Source organism: Poecilia mexicana, unplaced genomic scaffold (assembly GCF_051168715.1).
Source record: "Poecilia mexicana isolate PSO_F unplaced genomic scaffold, ASM5116871v1 scaffold_14, whole genome shotgun sequence".
Classification (NCBI taxonomy): Eukaryota; Metazoa; Chordata; class Actinopteri; order Cyprinodontiformes; family Poeciliidae; genus Poecilia; species Poecilia mexicana.
This window is the reverse complement of record NW_028263383.1, coordinates 15,060,199-15,080,051: the sequence shown is the minus strand read 5'-3', so window position 1 is coordinate 15,080,051 and position 19,853 is coordinate 15,060,199. Positions and strand designations below refer to the sequence as shown.

Genomic DNA, 19,853 nt, shown 5'->3' with positions numbered 1-19,853 from the left:
CTGCAGTCTACAGTTTCCTACTATCACAGCAGGGGGCATAGCAATCAAGTTGAAATTTGCTCTGGTCAGATGAGACCAAAATTCAACTCTCATCCTAAACAGAGAATCATTACTGTGAAACATGGTGGTGGTAGCATCATGCTATGTGGAGGTTTTACTTAGAGACAGGAAAAGTGGTCAGAGGTGATGGTAAGATGGATGCAGCTAAAATCAGAAAGCGTTATGACAGAAAGCATGCTAGAGGCTGGAGCAGAGGTTCACCTTCCCAGCATTCAGCCTGAGCGACAGTGGAACAGTAAGTGGCTCAAAGTTCAAACCTAAATCCAATTGAGTGTCTGTGGGGAGACTTGAAGGTCAAAACACTCTGCATCCAATCTGGTCGAGGTTTTGCCGTTTTGCAAAGATTATCAACTACGTCAAAACGTGAAAAAGTTCAAAGGGTCTGACTGCATAAGTCACTGTAGGACTCCTTTTTCAGCTCTTCTCAAAATACAAGCCACAGCACACAGATTAATTATGCTAAGCTAACAAAAAGGAAACATTTAGTACCTGAGGAACAGGGTTCCACCACTATCACAGGACCTAGACAGGTCTGCTTATAGGTGGGAGGAAAAACAGATGGATGCCAACCAAAGCCAAATTGATTTAAATGAATGGGCTGATTTACTTTAAAAGGATTAGCTGCGTGAGCAGTCAGGGCGTCCGCTGTCGACGTCTGCGTGGGAATGGTAAAAAACACGACACGCATAGATAACACATCCACAGAGATATGAGTCCAATGGTGTGTGGTGGTGGTGTGTCCATTTATTACACAACACAAAGCACCTACAATAATCCACTCCCTGCTGCGCCAGACAGTGGAAGATCTTTTTCTTTTTTTTTTTTCTTCTTTTTTTTTCACAGTGAATTTAATGTGAACATGTTTAGACAAGGACATCAAACTGTTTACCTAACAAAAAAAAAAAAAAATGCCTACACAGAAATTTACAGCCGGTATCTCACACAAAATTAAAGCAGTGTCAACAAACGACAGTAAATTGAGTAAAAAATAGAATTTAATCATTTAAATACTCTTTCAAAATACAAACATTGATTTGAATTTTCTAAATAAGATAACATTAACTTGTTTTTCTTTTTTATTCATTTAATAATTATAACTGGCAATGTTAAATGTACACAATGGCTATACAAGGAAATGTGAGGTTTGGTAATTTGTTGTATTGCTCATTTATATTAATGTGCACATTAGTAATAGAACCTATAAATGACGGTATAATTTGAACAGCGACACCACAAGCGATCAATCTGAAGCCCCTCTGCCCCCTGAAACCCATTGTACCGAAAACACACAGAGATAAACAGAACAACTCCATCTTTGCAGTAAAGAACTGCGTGGTAACAAAGAAATCAAGAGATAAAATCAAAAATAAAAAAACAACAGCTAATCTGGGTCACATTCTACCAGATATCTGATGTTGCTAGTGTAATTTTGCAGCTGCACCAACTGTTCAAGCACGATTACCGAGTCGGATGCGTCTTAAAAACCAAAAATGAAACAAACTCGGGCTCAGCGAATTCGTCTAAATCCAATATGCAAGTTGATCGTTTTCTCCACAGTTAGTTGGCCATGTGGCTGATGCTGCCTCCTGAGGTAGCCTTCTGTAGCCTTACTAAGCCACTGCATTTATAGTGCCATTTGAAATTGATCCCTAAACTAACAACCCCCACCCGCCCCAAATTAAACAAAATAAAAAACATTGATTACAGCCCGCATGAAAAGCTTAATTTCAAACCCACAACAGAGTCACAATGTAAGTACCCTTATATCCTAAGAGGGAAACTATATGAAAACTAAGTTTTAAGTTTTTACAAACATCAGCACACAGTAAGCTGCACAAATATTGTAATGGGGGAGAGAATTAGTATTACATCCGCTGGCTTTCTTTTTTATTAGCTTCCACTACAAATTGCATGTTTAAATGGAACTGTACATAGCTAGGAGTATTGACCGTTTTGGTCTCTAGTTATAGGGATCTGGTTATCTTTCTTTTTTTTCTTCTTCAGATTTCTTTTTTTGCTTACCTAAATGATCATTTACACTGCGACTATACAAATAATTCTAATAAAGAGTAGGACCTTCGACACGTTAACCAGACAAGGTTTCAACATCTGAAAGAAAGATGTTGCATAAGCTGAATGTCTTGTAGCCCTGAGCACCGACCCAGGGCGCGGGTTCAAGTTCACCATGTGCATCCACAGGAAGAGGAGGAAGAGGAGGAGGAGGACGAAGGATCTCAAACCGAAACCGTTCGAGATCTTTTATGCAATGTTCGTCGTCACTGCAGAAAAAAAAATAAAAATGCGGCGAAATCTCACCGCGCACATTAGCAGTCACGTAGGTTAGTGTTATACATCGCAGCCCAAGTATGAAAGATGTGTTTTTCCTTCATTTCTTTTTCTTTTTTTTAGACACACAGCTGCAGAGGTCAAAGTGTGGCTGTAGTGGAGGATGAAGGTGAGAGGCTACGATGGAGGGCGTTATTAAAAAAACAAGCAAAATGAGGCGGATCCATTGCTGATCCAGCCGCTATCGATGCCACCAAAACTTTAATGTCAAAAATAAAATGAAATAAATAAAGTTGTGTTCTTCCCTGATCTCATTTGTTTTCCGCAGCACGCGACCACAGACGCGCGTGCTGCTGGGAGCCAGGTTTTTGCTGCTAGGACAGAATTTTATGGATATGCGCGATCCTCCGACGTACCGCCAAACGTTTAGAATCCATCCGGAACTTCTCAGTGGCTTAATGTTAAATATCCCTCTTATTTAAAAAAAAAAAAAAAAGTTGTAGTCTTTCCTGTTTTCCACACATACATCCTGTATTCCTAGAATACAAGAGAGTAGAATTAAAAAAATAATAATAATAAGCACTTGGGGGTCCAAAGTATGCAGAACAACTGATACAAATACTAACAAGCATCTTGTTTTTGTGTTTTGAAAGTCATGGATGATATTGCTTTTAAGATATTGCAAGTAGGGGGTGCCGCGGTGGCGCAGGGGGAGAGCACAACCCACGTCAGGAGGCCTCAGTCCACGTCACGGCCGATTCCTGCGTGTCTTCCCCCTCTCTCAATACCCATTTTCCTGTCTGATCGCTCTCAAATAAAGACCACCAGAGCCAATAAAACCTTTAAAAAAGAAAAAGAAAAAAAAGAAATATTGCAAGTAACTCCTATGGGTTTGCCTACAGCTCCTGCTCCCCCCACCCCCACCTCAATGGACCCTCAAGCCTTACACGAGATGTCTCAATATGGCTTTTATGTGCAGATGTAGCATAATGTTAAAAAGTTCAAAAGCTACACAGATTGCAGTCTGTCGTGTACCTAAAAGTGAAGTGGTGAAGTATTCGTAGCTTGATGCCATAAAAAAAACAAAAAGCATTCCATGATGTAGTTCAAATATTACGCTGTCACACTTGCAGTTTGTTTGTTTTTTTTGTTTGTTTTTTTAAACTGGAGCTTGGCAGGTACCGCGTGGTGTAAAAAGCAAAATCCCTCTAAAAAATGTGAATACAGTTTATTTTCTTATACTTTCCTTAAAATGAGAAGCATAAATTCCTCAATAGTTCTCTAATAAAAACTTTCCTTTTTGTTCTTTTTTCTTAAAAAAAAAAGCCACTTGTCCAGTCTTGTAGACCAGCTCTGTTGTTGGTTGTTTTTGTTTTTTTTCCTCCTTTCTTTTTTGCGCTCCACACTCTAAGGAGAGTCCATCATGGCTTCCAGCATCTCCAGAAATAGTTTGTGCATGGGAACACCGCCACGGGTCTTGATGCTGTAGAAGGTGGTGAGCGCGCGGCCGGCAGTCTGTCGGAGGAGCGGCAATGTTAAAAGGAGGCGTCCCGCCCGCTGGGGGTCGTCTGGGCGCCGCTGACACTCCAGCTCCAGCAGGGCCTGGTGGAGGAGGTCCCGGAGCTTCTGCACGGCCTCCATGTCCTCGATGTAAACAGAGTCTGACAGAAACAACGAAGATTAGTTTAGCTTTTCGTTCCAGTTGAATCGTTTTGTGTCGAATGAAACATCGCCGAGTCTTTAAATCTGCATTTTTAAGCAGCAGCTCCGACTGCAGACTTTCCTACAACTTCTCCCTACCGTTGCTACATTGTCCTTGGATGTTTCCCCCCCCCTTCTCTCTAAAGTATAAATAGCATTGAATGTGTGCTGCGTAATTCATTCAGCCGGTATTGCCAGAGCACACCTGCAGCTGCTAGGAAGCTCTTCCTGTTGGCTGCATAATCATTCTGTAAAACTCAGCGAATGGTGAAGAACATGACCGTTTGAAATTTGGTTTTCTTTCTAGACAATTATCATCAACTAACACTTGTTTTGTAGGTGCAATGCAAACAATTTGTTGCAGAAGAAACTGCATCAGTGTGGATGAGATATGACAATCACTTCTAGTAGTTTATCTTATGTTAACCCTCAGCCGTAGCATAAAAGGACATCGCTGAATCAGCTGTTTTTGAAACGCCGATAACAGCCACTTGTTTTATTGCTCTACATTAGTTCACCTTAATGAAACACCTAATGCACTTTTATAGTTTATTATGCACATGTTAGCCATTCAGTCAATCTGTGAGAAGATTTAAAAGTAAATAAGCAGAGAGGTGTTAATCAACAGATCATGAGGCTGAATGAGGTCCGTGCATCAAAATTCAAGTGCAAGTACCCGAGTTTGTGAGAGCGATGGCTTTTAGCATGACGAACTCCTCTCGGTCCACATTCAGCGCACGGAAACGGCGTGCGAGCTGGCTGATGGCCGCGTTGAGCTCCGTCAGTCCGGCGACGCGCGACATTTCCTCGTCGAGGACAAAGTCCTCGGCGAAGACCACCTCGTCCTCGCAGCTGATGGAGCGGTACGCTACGCCCAGGACCAGCACCTCCAGCCACACCGACTGCAGCACGGACATCTGGTCTGCTAGAGACAGAGACAGGAAGCCTGGAGACAGAGAAAGGAAGAGACAAGGTTTGTATGAGAAGAACTTGGTAGGTACGTACATTATTGGTGTAGAGAGCTGCTCATCCGACATGACAAACAAATAACATCTTAACAAATGACTGATTGGTTTAGCTCAAACCGTTCTATTGCAGCAAAAAAACAAAAAAAAAAACAGTTTAATTGTAACTTAAAAACCCATATGAGGTGTGAATACTTTTGGAAGTCACTATGAATTATTGGTATGCTAGTGTTGCTTAACTGGAGGGAAAAGAAGAGGAAAAACAATAAAAGTAAGTGCTTATGTAAAGTTTGTCATAGGAACATCCTACTGGGCCAAATATACCATATGAACCTCTGAGTGATTAAAAAGATTCTTATTCAGAAGTAACTTTTTCAATAAGAAAACAAAAAGCAGGAAATCAAAAGATTTGTACTCATTGATGCCTCCAGAATCTCATTTCATCCATGTTTCCGAGATAATAATACAAAACGCACACAGCAGATGCTGCTGTGAGTGATGAAGTAATGCCCTCTTGGCAGAGTTGTGCTGAAATGGCTTTCTGAAGGTAGCACAAGTTCAGTTGGTGGAGGAAAAGAAAAATCTGTATTTGTAAATCCACACTTGCAGGTAATAAAAATAACCACGTAATCCTTTTAAATGACAAGGAAGTGTTTCAGCTCTCGCGCTGCGGCAGAGGAGCCGCTGTTCCTGCTCAAAGGTAAGCCACAGTCATAACACCATAAACACCTCCTTTAATGGATACTGAAGCCACATGACCCAATCACCTCACAATACCTTGTTACTATACGGCAGGAGCAGATCTTCTTAATCTCCTACATTGCTACTATGCTACAGATGCCTTTCGCTCCACTTCTTTTCTCCATCTCTTACCAGGAATGTGTTTGGCCCAGCCGATGATCACAACCAGCTCGCGGTCGGCGAGGTCACAGAGGGTGGTGAGGGTCCGCTGGGCCGTGTCAGGCTGCAGAGGGTCCGGCATGGCAAATAACTTTTCGGGCTCTGCCACTAGGAGGTGGGACACGATGATGTTGGAGGAACCTGCATGAAAACACAAAGCAAACGGTTAATTAACCTGTTAGACCTCGTAAGCTGCAGAAATATAACCAATTTATACCCAGATTTGTTCCTCTAATTGTGCAGCAGCGAGATTTGTCTAACAGCAAAAGCAGAAAGGTTCGTCAAATTTTAATGAAGCTCCTATGAACTGTAGGGAGTACAATGAGGCTTTGTTAGCAGTAGGGGGCGCCGTTTTTAGTCCAAATGAATGTTTTAATCAATTCACAACCACAAAGGAAAGTAAAAGAAAAAGATTTTTGCAGTTCCACTCCAAATGCTCTACCAACATGTGCCTCTGTGTGTGGCTTCTATTTTTTAAACAATTTAGATTTTAAACATTTTGCATTTTTTTGAGAAGCAACTGCAGCCAAGCAAGACAAAAAGGTGAAGACTGAGATTAATTATCTGAGCGAATTGTAGACCCCCTTAAATATGTTTCTTGTAATAATATATTGGATTATGGCTAGCTTAATGTGTCATATAAACACTACTTTATGGTATTAATGAAATATACCACTTACATTACACATAGTGGTTATACATGTATGAAGTGTTTACATAAATATCACTAGTTAAAAGCTTTACTCAGACTGAGCTCATTAGTATTAGTTAAAAAAAAAAGAAGTATCAGGTCCAAATGAAAAAGTTTTGTTCTTATTTGCACAAATAAATCTGTTTTAACTCAAGAGGTGGAAAAAAAAAACAATAAAAGAATAGATGGAGGATAAATTTCACCTTTTTCGCTCTCTTTCGTCAGAGACAGAGGGGCGCTCTGATATGTTGCGTTCTCCACCTCCGGGCGTCTTTTGTACTTCTGCCGTCCACCTCTGACTCTGTCAAGACGAACTCCTAAAAACAGAAAGAAATACTTAAAATAGCTCAGAGCGAAGCCAATCGATCAGCAAATAAAGTACGGAGGAAAACCCCAAAAGCCGTAAACGAGTCAGCATGCCACGTCAAACGCTTACCCTCTTTCAGCATGCCTACTTTGAGGCACTTAGTAAAGCGGCACGCCTGGCAGGCTTTCCTTCGCCTTTTGGTGATTTCGCACTCATTTGAAGCAGGGCAGCTGTATTCAATGTTACCTTGACGAGAGAAAACAGAAGTTTAAAGTTAAATAGATGTCATCTTCATCACTGATTATTTAGATCAGTATCAGCTACTAAACATGATCATCTTTCTCTCATTAAGGCATAATGAACGCATTTAAAGGCGACTGTGACACATTACATGGTTGGTGTGTTATGCCAACATGAAATTATTCACAACACACACGTGTACACACACCTTGAATAGTTCTCTTGAAGAAGGCCTTGCAGGCCTCGCATGACGCCACGCCGTAATGATAACCCGAAGCCACGTCCCCGCACACCAGACACAGCCTCTTGGGCAGCGTGCTCAGGGCGTACTTGCAGCGCCCCGCTCCGTTTCCGGTGGAGCCCTCCTCCGCCCCGTCACCGGGCTCGTCTTTAAAATGGCAGCGCAGGGCCGGCGTGTAGAGCGGCGGCGAGTAGCGCTTGGCCCCGTCTCCTCTGGTGCCCCCGCCGCCGCTCTGAGACGAGTCCGAGGAGACCCCGCCGGGGCTGGTCCGGCCTCCGCCGCCTCCATCCGGGCTGCTCGGCTCCGCCTTTATGTAGACCTCAGAGCGGCGCTCCCGGGAAGACATGATGCCTGACGGAGCAAAAACAGAGAAAGGTCAAAGTAAATACAGGCGCAGAGAACGGACCGCACATTAAACCACATTAAAGAGCGTTAAAGCTGACTGGACTGAAGTAGGAGGTTTCACTTTTACCAGAAACAGTTTTCAGCTATTTAAATACCTAACAGATGAGCTCCAGGTGTGGACGCAATTTAAACAAACAACCATCGCTTGCTGTGGTTTAAACTCCTCGTTGCCAGAGAAACCAAGTTCTAGGCCTGTCACGATAAACTGTCCCAGAAATGATTGCGATAAACGATAACACTGTTGTTTTGAGACCGTTTTCCAATAATATATAGAGAAACTTTGTCCTCTCAAAGACTGAGAAGCTTTACTTTTGTAAAGAACACTTCACACTAGAACTGGAAGATATTTAGTAGCCGAAAGAAACAAAAACAAAGATAATAAATGTTTAGGTAACCTTACATGAATTACATTATTTTGTTAGTTTAATACATGGTCATACATATTCACTCAATAACCTGTAGTGCATTTTTTCTTTTTCACTAATGTACCGCTGCTATGTTCTTGTACTGTGATGTGTAGTAAATAAATTAATTAAAATATATTATTTTGTTAAATAAAGGCTCATGTCATTCACTTTTTATTTTTGTGTACATACTGTGAAACCAGTAGGGTTGGGAAATCTGGATTAAGAAAAATTAAAATCTTTGAATTTTTAACACCAAATTCAATTTCTGATTAAAAAAAAACACTTTCCCTCCTGTTCCATAAACATAAAGGAACAAATGACAGAAAATATCTGTGCGTTCTTATCAAAAAAGATGACAGATCTTGGCTCTGAACCCTGGAAATCCAAGGAGTGAATTAGTGGGAATAAAAATGCAGATTTTTCCTCCAAGATTCTCAAGCTGGGCCGTGCCTAATGTGTTTTTTTTTATCTTAAGAATTATAATCAAAGCCATTTAACATTTTGAAATGTTCTTCTAGAGCGTCATCTTATAACATGAGAATGTTGACACTGAAAAACTCAATTATTAATACAACTGTTAAATACAGTGGGTTTTTTTTTTTTTGGTTTTTTTTTTACTTCTAACGTAAAAGCAATGCCATATCCAAAATCAAATAAACCACAGCAAACACCCACACACAAAAAAATACATGTTCTCCTTGCTGAGAAAGCTAAATAAACTGGCTGAAAACTTAATCTCAGCTACAGAGCTCCGTCGATTACAGCCAACCTCAACTCCATGTAGTCGAGCGTTTACATCAGCCGGGTTTAAGGTTTGAACTCGTATCACAGAAGCGGTGTGAGTTGACTGTAAACACCGTCATGGTAAAGAACAGGACAGCAGGGAAAAAAGAAAAAAAAACTCTCGACACAAACTGTGGTGCTCAACCTGCCTAAATCTAACATGACACCTTCTTGCTTATTATTTTCACCTGCCGATCAAAATGGAGCGTTTAACACTTTTGAGATGAAACTCCAGAGTCCTCGGATGATCCCCGCGGCGTGAAGTGTGTTGGCCGTGTGTCTCTAGTCGTTAAAACGGCCAAGGTGACAGAATGAAGGTCACTGTGCTCATAAACACTGGCCACTCCTCCTTCAGATCCAGAGATATGACTTATGTTGGAGTAATGCGGTAAGGGTACTGCAGTAACCTGCGAGTGGGACCAAGGCTGTGTGCACACCCCAAATTTAAAACAGGAAATTAAGAGGAAAGACAACGAAGCACACCTCTAAGTATCCAAAAAGTCAAAAGCTTTACACAGCCTTGTTTAATTTTTAACCAATTAATTCAAAATGGTGACCAAATCTGTGCTATGGGGGATCTAAGATGGCGCATAAAATCCAGATATTTTTGCCAAATGGAAACCCAACGTGAACTTGTGCTTTTAAAATGTAATTCAGCTTCCAGTAACTTAGTCCTAAAGTCTTTCGCAAATAAGCCTAAAAGAAGTCCAATCTCTTTGAAATAGACATTTTAAATATATATGAAAACAAAAACACAAGCCAGGTTAAACACACACGCACTAATTCATCGATTAAAATCTGTACCTCTTCTGCCTCGAGGTTTCAGATCATCACCGATGATGACTGGCGGCGCTCTTGTTTCCAACGCATGGGTTGAGCGCGATGGCATCTATGCAGCCTAAATAACTTCAATCCAGTCAAGACTTGAATGCGACTTCTGAGCCTGGCCTGTGTGTTTACAGTGGCGGTCAACTTCAGCAATCTCTCTCTCTCTCTCTCTCTCTCCCCCCCAACCATCAGTTATTTCCAGATAAGCACATTTCAGCCGACGAAATTATGAAGAGTTGCAAATCTCCAAATTCATTTAGCTGAACTCCATGCTTCAGAACATGAAGAAAAGAAAAACAAAACAACAGTTTGGGTAGAAAACCACAATGATAAAATCTAAACTAAACTAAAATAATAATGGGTTCATAGATAAGTCTAGTTTGTAATCGCATTGCATTAAGCCCTTTACTCTGTTATCATGTTTAAACTGCCCCCAACTGCTTGCAAAAGACGTCCATCATGCACCAGCATCTACTGACAACATTTAGAGCCTGATATGACTCACATCTCTCCATGCATTTATTTAGCGTGACCCCGGTGTTCTGCACTCCTTTGCACAAACACGGTCCTGATAACACGCTGCTGTTCCTAATCTGCTGAATACTTTTTTCATTTATTCCCCAGGCATAATCTGTTGTCGTGAAGGTGATCAGAGCTGTTCAATATCAGACGTGTAAACTTGAAAACTTGCTTCAAGGAAGGAAAAATTAGAGGAGCTTCCAGTGACACAAAGATATTAGGAAAACTGAGTCAATGTCTAGGCAAACTTTCATGAATACAAGGACTGAATAATATAACAGAGGATTCCAGTTGGTGCTAAAACATTCATCTCAAAGCAAGCATGCTTTGATAAAGTGGATATTACAAACACACAGGTGCTGGCACACGTTTCTTGGAGTTTGCCCTCTCAGGTTATGAGAGGACTGTTTGGCAAGCAGTAAGGGGGTCACAGCAAACCCAGCCTGTTTAAAGTTTAGCTTAGTTGGACTGAGTTATGCAGCATAGTGAATCCCTTACTTAACGCCAGCATATCTTGTGCAAAAAAAATCTAGATGATCAGCACTGAGATTAAGTAAATCAATTCATCAACCATGTGCACTGCTGGCCACCTCGACATATGCTTTGGCAGAAAACATTGAAGAAAATTAAATGCATGCAGGCCATTATAGCTACATTGATTAAAACACAATTAAACTCGTGTCAAGTTAAACACGGATATAAATGTTGTCTTATTAACTTCACCCAACATAGAAAACGTGTGTTGCGGCGATGTAAACTCCTGCCAGCACTTTAAGAGTAGCGTTAGCATTAGCTAGCGTCAACATTAGGATGACAGCTGTAGGTTAGCTAACCTTAGCTATCTAAGCTGGCTAGCTGGTGTTAATCCTGACTGGCCGGCTTGCTTCTCTCCCACTGCGCTTTATTTTTGTCACTCTGCCCGGGACAAGTCGGCGTCTTACCGTACAGCCGCGACCACTACAGTGCTAAAAGGTTAGCTCTGTCCACGGTGTGGTCTCATGGCACAGGTTGGACAGGAGAATCTGAGAGCAGACTGCCAAGCCTCTGCTAGCTTGTGTCGGCTGCGTGTTCACATGGGCCGGGCCACATCGGCTTTCTGTAACAGCTGCTGTGATCAGGATGGATCTGCTGGGGCTAAACACATTAGATCCAGGAGCAGCACTGGGAGCTGACAAGAAACCGGTTTTACGTTGGAAGTTGATGTCTTTTTAAAGCAGCTAGACTCATAAAAAAAAACCCAGAGACTTGGAGTTAACTCTAGTTAAGACTGACGTTGGGACTGAAACAAAAGTTATGATATTGCAGAAATATTCTAGTTCCAGTTTATTAATTCAAGGGATGAAATAAGCAGGGCTCTGCCTTTATCTTCAGTTAAATATCATTTAGTCTTTCTTCAGTCCCATGTATTAAAATGTTCCTATACGATTAAATGAAGTTACTGTGAAAAATTCTTTATCCGACTGGTGTCCCAAGTAAATATTACAAATGAGTTTCTCAATAGCAATATTTGGGTTTGTGGGGTAATTAATGCTGTGTCATGCAGCTACAGTTGTAAAGTTACCTAAAAAAGTTATAAATAGTTCTTATCATCATTTATTATTATTATTATCACAATAGCACCACAGCAAAATATTGTGATAAAGTCCATTTTGCCCACCTCTACTGACAAAAATTAATATTCATTCACAAATATTCAGATTTTTTTCTCTACTTTTTAGCATTTTACTGTGTTCCCTATTTCAGCTGACTGTAGTTTTGATTTCACATGACGGATTATGATCCCTGGTCGAACCGAAATAACAAGGATGGAGTTATTAACTGGAGTAATACCACCTTAACTTCTTTAAAAAAAAATCACTAAACATCCCAAAGGCTGAGATGACTTGATCCATTGTTTGTTATAACCGTATAAAGGAAGAGCTTGTCTTCATATCCAAAAAAAGTCAGGCACAAAATGACCAAAAGGACTAATTTATCAAATACAGAAAAGACTAAATGTCCAGTATTCCCGTTGCATACTAGTTTATTTCTCTTTTTCATGAATTATAAAAATAAATAGCGTAAAACCCACTGCATAATTTAACTTAGCTGAAGATTGTTTTCTGAAGATTTATATTAAATCCTAGTTCCACCAAATTTTGATCCCTTAGTTATGAAATTATAAGAGATTGTGATTATTGAGCTAAACAAAATGATTCTGAATGGCCTCCTGCTGACAGATATTAATTATTAAAGTACCATAACCACTTTTCCGTACAGTAGACTAATATTACATGATCTGAAAATATTTTAAATCTGAGGCTGTTGAAGCAGGTAAAAAAAAAAAAAAGAAAGAAAAAGATTCCTTCATTTTGTACCAGGGTGAAATGACCACGATTCTATTACTTGCAAACAACTTTTTCAAACAGATATTTCATTGTGTTGTTTGTCCTTTTCGATTTGCTACTTAGACTAATCTTAGACGAAGAACCGTCCTCTCTCTCTCACAAGATCTTGATCATCACTTGACTTGTTTTTTAATCAGCAGGGTAATCAAAGACTGTTCTATACAGTTTATATCATAAACTTTGAAGCAAAAGCCTAAAAGATATTTCTACGACGTGGCTTTAAAGAGGGTGGAAGTGATGCAATATTCCACAAATTATTCAACCTGCATGCTGCTTAAAGTGGGTTTTTTAATTTGAAATTCAAACCCAGCTTCTTCTACTCTTCATACTTTGCTCATTTCTCTTCTGTCTTCAGCCTGAGTGACTACTTTTTGGAAAAGACGCCAACAATGTCAGCCGAAGGTCCATTGCAGGATCGAGGAGCGGTGACTCACGCGGACATCTATAATCCTTACTGAAGCATAGTTTTGTGGACAAATATTTCATTAACATAAGAGGTAATGTGGGGGCAGCTTACCTGTTTCGTGAACTGGAGCTTGAAACCTATATATTGCTCACTCCTGGTTGGCAGATCGCTGGCTTGTTCTTGCTGCAGGCCTGTAGTTATCAGGACATCTGCAAAGTAAGCAAATAGCTTTGAGTTTCACACAAAGCAAGAAGATAGCTACTTTTTAAAAAAAAAAAAAACATTAACTCTTTTTTTCACAACTTACCAATTACACTTATGTGATATACACCAAGTTAATATTGATCACTGAAAGTTTCTAGTCACAAAATATACCAAGATTTTTAAAATGTTACCCTAGTTTTAAAACTACTTAAGTTGGATTTGTCAGAGTTTTTGAGGTTTAAATCGACCGTTTACAGCTGTATAGTGTCACCCCTCCCAAACTTGTTGTGCACACTGCTGGTCAGCTGGCTGAAAAAAGCCCACCAAAACTTACCAGAAAGAGAAATTTGACTATTTGGAAATATTTTCAGTGAAATCACTGTTGCTTTTTGGCATCAAATAAATCAGCTGTACCATGTTAGTGCATGTTTGCTAGAATAACATTATACAAAAAAAACATGGTATGATTATTTAAAACTGTCATTCCGCAATAATTTTCTTATCTTAGTCCATACCTTCTATTAATAGTCTTGGTCTCTCAATCCGAAAACTTGCGTATACTAGCAACAAAACAACTTTCTTTTCAAATATAAATACACCCAGTGTGTCTATGCAGAATCTTCTCTCTACCCTCCCCCTTGAATGCTGCATGACACACTCCAAAGGTCACAGTCACAGGAATGCTTGAAGGACAGACAGAGTAAAGCCAACACCTTGTCCCTCATTCATCTGAAGTCGTGTAGGCAGAAGTTTGGTTGCAACTCTTGGTAAATCTTTACCGAAATTTAGTTTAGATAGGGCGGATTTTAACCTGAGGGGGGGAAAAAAGAAGAGAAAATCCATTCTTGTTCATTTTAAAAAGTAAAATGATCACTTTCATAAAACAAGTAGGGAAAATATATTTAGTTTTTCACCCTGAACTAAACCAAATAGTGCTTTCGTTGATATAAGACACTTGCAAAGTGATAAATAGCGTTTTTCTTAAGTTATAGACAGCGGGGGGTTTTCCTGTCAGTGCATCATACAGACTGCACATTAAACTCCGTTTGAGGCTTTCAAACGCGGCGCTCTGTGGAGCCGGAGCGGCACCCCAGTGGTGACCTTGCCTACTGATCTTGGACCGGTGAAAGGTTAATTGCCAAAGTGGATTATGCCTTCAGATCACTGATCCCAATCTTGGTCCAGCAGGCACGGTGACTTACATAGTTCCATGCATTGCAATCGAGATGAATAACTCGATATATATATATACACACACACACACACAGGGTAAGTATATACAGTTCTGGAAACTGCTGGGTGTTATGAATATTCACGATTTGTGTCATTAGTGAAGAGCTGCAGTGGAAACAGAAGGACAGAAATAACCACTGCACAAACCCAAGCCAAATCTCTGCATTCTTCGCTTGCTGTATGTGTGTGTGCTCATTCATACGATCATTTCTCACATTCGTGAAGTGTTTGATGGGAGCTAATGGGGGGGATTAACCATTAGACAGACTGACGGGACAAACGCGTGAATTAGCATAGAGGTGATCACATGAGAGGATTGTAAGACAGACAGGAAGCGCGTGCCGCAAATTATTACACAATTTGTACAACTACTTATTCAGCGAGTTGTGCCCCTTAGCCCAATAACACGGCCAGGCGAACTTAGAGCTCTGCCAGGCGAGTCGTGCATGCACGTCAGGCAATCACTGAGGCATGCCCAGAAAAAAAAAAACACATCAATAATGCCTCAAACCCACAGCGCTGGAAGTGTACATGGTATATTTACTGGTAGAAGGAGAAGCATCGCGTTGATCCTACTCAGTCTCAAGTCAAGTCTTTAACGCTGGAAAGTCGGCTGGACTGCTCTGATGGCGCCCGGACTTCTTTTTTCACATCACGTCGCCTTTAAGCCGTTTCTCCGCGTAATATGGCGATAACCAACAACAACTCCACCCGGCGACCAAATAGCTCTACCCGGCTGTTCGCTCCTGGACACTGGCGTTATCAATCCCCGTTTAGGCTTCTACAACTAGGCTGTGTTTTAATATTCACGTCAAGACATGGAGGGGAAACAAAGAATTTCCGGTAAGAATTAGTAACAATAAAACAATTGTGTTTTCCTAGCAACGTCTCTCAGAGCAGTTGACGCCTGTAGGCTACGAGTAACGTTACCAAATGTTTAGCTCTACGTCAGTATATCAGAATGTTTCCAAAAACTTAAAACTGTCTGTATCTGACTAAATAAAGCAGAAAATGTTGTTTTATTTCTCGAGCTCAGCTGCCGAACTTCCGCTTCTCCTCGCGCCAGCTTGACGAGCTGATGACGCAGCCTCTGTCTCGTGCTCCTCTCTCCTCCCTCTGCCTCGGTTTGCGTCCGCTGTTTCTCCGTTACGTCCGTCAACACCCCCACCACCGTCATCATCGGCGTTAAAATAAGGGTCTGCAACCCCAAAATAAAATAAATTCAATCAGTTCAGCTTTCACCGTGACGTTGCCCCGGTAACTAATTCGGAGTCTGTACTGCCCACTTACCAGTACTGTGGTGTCACCTCATAAAACTCTCTGCAGTTAGGATTACGGATTTACATATGTTTTTATCTTTTGGCAGATTACGTGCATTTATGTTTTGTTTATATAATTGCGTGCAGATGTTTTCTTGGGTTGTTTTGAGTTAAAATAATAGAGTGTTGCAGAGAGACTGAGCTGCACCTCTTGCGGGACACCACTATGGAAAATATTGTCATGCTGCTGGTCTTATGGCAGTGACCGGGCTCAGTCCACTGTAGCACTGATTGGATAGAGTTCGGGGAAGAATGGTTCACAAGTTCACTGAAATTGGGTTAAGCTGGGGAATACTGGGAAACACAATAGGGCTGCTCTTTTGCACTGTGATTTTGTTTTTTCTGTTCAAACTTTGTGGACATCCGCATATCAGTACAGCTGGACTCCAGGCTGACTGAAGAAGAGTAAAGTTCCCAAAAGAGGGTGTTTAACCTTCAACGGTGACTCACGTTCTTAAATTACGGCAGGAAATAAATATAATATTTTTCAAACTGGGAGTTTGGTACGTGTATACCCCTCCACTCTTGACACTCCACCATTATCTGCTTCTAAATATAGCCCGGTCCCTGTTCGCCTGTGTGGTCGGAACCGACGCGGTCACGCTCGCTTTGCCCCGACTCTCTCTCGCGCGCTCGGCGTCGGAGCTGTTGGATCTTCCATGTGGTCACATGCGCGTGGCGGGCCGGGCCGGGCTCGCGACTCACTAGAGGGAAAACTCCCGGTGCTGTCAGCGCGACCTTGAGCAAGGTCACTCACTCGGCACTGCAGACGCTGCAACTCTGCGGGGCTGCATCACAGCCTTCTGCTGCAGAGTCGGCATTATCCCCGACGAGAAAGCCGTCACGCTGAAGAATTCACGCCGCATCCAGTGGCGGGGGGAAAAACACGCGTGTTTTAAGCAGGTTTTGTTTTTAGAATTTACTGCTTCGTGAAATGTTCTAACTAGTCAGTGCGGCGTGTATCGGATGGTGGAGAACGACTTTATGGTCTGGGCGTAAGGAACGCTTGATGGATGCCAGCTGGGGTCCCGAGGGTGCTCCTTAGTGCGGGTCATGACCTCAGACAGGTGTAGGCTCATATGGTTTATAAATACCAAGGAGCCATTGTGCCTGTAGTGCACAAGCAAGTAAGGCGCAGTATCAGTGAGTCATAGATTACACAAAACAATGTCCACCTTTACACCAAACAACCTATTTATTCAAATCATTACACTATAAAAAATGTGGAGGGTATTAAATATAAGCTAATAGACATAAATTTTGATAATGCACAGTCTAAATGTGTAATGCTCAAAAATGGTGAAGTCAATTTGCCCTTCCATTCATATCCGTGTGTACCTTCATGTTGCCATTCGATGTGGTTCATCATATGTTTATAGCTTTGATATTTTCATATCTTGCTCTTTTTAGATGTAATCTGCTGTGTTTTCACTTCAACCATCGATGAACTTGGAAACTTGGTTATATGACTCCAAAAATTCAAATCTACCATCAGATCTGAGGTCATAATGTGTCTTGTTTCATTAGACGTTTAGCCCAAAGGACAATCAGAAATGTGTGTCATGCATATGCTTCCCATATCACATGGTATGAATGATTATGGCAAAAATGAAGAATAATAAATGATGATAACATTCATTTAAATTAGCTTTCAAATTTAAAGATATGTATTTCTGTCATAAAGTACTATGCTACATGAGAAGATTTACCCAGGCAGAAAGGATCCACGTGTTCACTAGACAAGTAGGAAATGTCCAGATGTACAGTACGAAGCATTTCAAGGCAGCCGGCACCATTTCATATCTGAAAAATTGGTCTTCAAACTTACAAGTATTTTAATAAAATTACCAATTTTTTCTTGATATTTCTTTTGCCTTCTTCCCACTGATTGAAGCTCCCCATGACACATGATGGATTATGACTTCCTGTTGAAACTAAAGTAACTAAGCACATTCCAGTTGGAGGCTGTTATTACTTATTAGAGTCATAAAACCACAATTGTTTACAGAAAACTAAACCTAACTAAGTCTGCAGTCATCGAAGCTGGTTTTTTAAAAAAATGACATAGGTACAAAATGTCCCTGTTGTCGCCTGAAAACATTTTGGTTGTTTTGTACCCAGGTTTTTAGGGTATTATCAAGTCAATAAAGTTAAGAACCCGTCACAAAACTTATCGAGCAAGTTTCTGTGTTAGGGAGAGAATTTAAGTTTACATCCAGCTAAAACTCAAACATACTAAGATTACTGTTGTGACTGAGAAGCAAATTTTAGCTATATTTGCCAAGGAAAATGTTGACAGTTCACCTTATATTTGAAAAGTTTAGCAGTACTTTAGTAAAATTGTATGCCTCATCCAAAAGCCATTATTAATGTTTGCCTTTGATGAGCCAAATGATCTCGGTAATTAAGTTGGTTTTTAGAAATCGGTTGGTTTAACACATGATGTCTTCGCAGACGTATTGGTTCAAATCTACCAAAATAAAATGTACACACATTTTTAAACCAGTCTCACTGGTTAGGTTTTAACAGTGTGTTTGATCAGTACACCAGCTAAAGAAAGCTGGTCGTGACTGATGGCCAGAAATGAGAAGCCAGAGCTTCCTCACCAAGAAGGTAGTACAAGATAAACATGCTTTTTTAAAGTAAATTTAACTTACTGTATTCAGATTGTATAAGTTAATTTGTAATAATTACCCATAAGGTCAAGGTTCACCATTGTTTTTCTGAACCAGTATCAGAGAACTTGTACTCAAGTCACGGGAGTGCTGCGTTGGCAAAATAGCTAACTTCTTTGTGACATAGATGTCTCGTTGATTCTATATCTAGATTAGTATTGTACCATTACTAAATAAAATTAAAAAAAAAAAAGAAGAAGTCCTGACAATGGGAACCCCGGATTTATCTTATTCTGTCAAAAAGGCTGCGGTTTCCATCTTGTATTGTGCGCAGCACTGTAGAGACACCATATTTGGATCTAAATTGGGTACGGATTTTCCCATTGAATTCAGGTCAGAAGTGTGCCTCGGCACTTCAGACGCTGCCCACCATTCGTCCTCTAGTGGCAGCAGATGGAGGCTGCGGTGGATGACGTTATAGCAGCTGAGAGTGTGTCCTCCAGTAAAAGGTCACCCACTGCCTTTGTACATCATCTCTGCTTCCTGAATTCCTTGGTTGCAGTCCCCAAACGTTTCCTTTTCTTTTAGCAACGTCCTTCAGAGCGGTCTCAGATTTCCAAGGGACACGTTATTATTTGGTTCTTCGCCTTTATGTTTTTATTTGGGAAACCTGAGACTGGATGGAAAGATAGGATAATTAAAAATAGACTCATGCCGTATAATTAAGATTGATGCAAATGCACAATCAGGACGTAGATTAGAATTTCACTCCAGCGCCACAAAGGTGTTAAATGTGTTGCTGCATCTTGCCTGCCACCTGCTGGTTGCTTTAACATTAAAGTCAGCAGATTTTGTCTTTAACAAGCAATTGCGTAAGACGGTTTTTATAAGCATCTAGCTGTTTTCCTAATGGAAAATAACTAATAGATAAGAGATCTGCAGCGGCAGCAGCATTCCCCCCCGGTGCCGGTTTCAGACCGACTAAAGCTAGAGTTTCCAGCAGAGTATCACTTACGGGGATCACCTGAAAAGCATCAATGCAGGTTAAAACGGCCGAGCCGACGACTGCAGGCGTATCACACTGTACCTCCACCAGATAGAATGTCCTCTTTTGAAATTTGGCACCATATTCCTGACCCGGTCTTAAAAATCAAAATGTTTTGCAGTGTTTAAAATATTCCAACCCATTTCAGAAACCGTAGAGGTCATGATACAGTCTGACCAACCCTATTAAAATTGACAAAAAATATATTTTAATTTGTAAAAACATGACATGTTATCTGTTTTTCTACTGGATCCCCTCCCTTTTTAATTTTATACTTTTGGTATATTTTAGTTCATTTTATTATGTATGGC

At 40.8% G+C, this 19,853-nt stretch overlaps 1 protein-coding gene across 2 annotated transcripts; it reads right to left on the bottom strand.

Moving 5' to 3' along the window:
* Positions 1-770: 770 nt before the first annotated feature.
* Positions 771-15,615, bottom strand: esrra (estrogen-related receptor alpha). Of its 2 annotated transcripts, XM_014995284.2 has the most exons (8): positions 15,108-15,615; positions 13,238-13,335; positions 7,359-7,742; positions 7,040-7,156; positions 6,807-6,920; positions 5,886-6,053; positions 4,724-4,993; positions 771-4,007 (listed from the first exon to the last, which is right to left on the bottom strand). In XM_014995284.2, the coding sequence occupies exons 3-8, from the start codon at positions 7,735-7,737 to the stop codon at positions 3,754-3,756; spliced, it is 1,302 nt and encodes a 433-aa protein (XP_014850770.2). In that variant the 5' UTR covers positions 7,738-7,742; positions 13,238-13,335; positions 15,108-15,615; the 3' UTR covers positions 771-3,753. The 2 variants fall into 2 exon arrangements, with proteins under 2 accessions (XP_014850770.2, XP_014850779.2); XM_014995293.2 differs by lacking the exons at positions 13,238-13,335; positions 15,108-15,615 and adding an exon at positions 11,275-11,802.
* Positions 15,616-19,853: the final 4,238 nt, after the last annotated feature.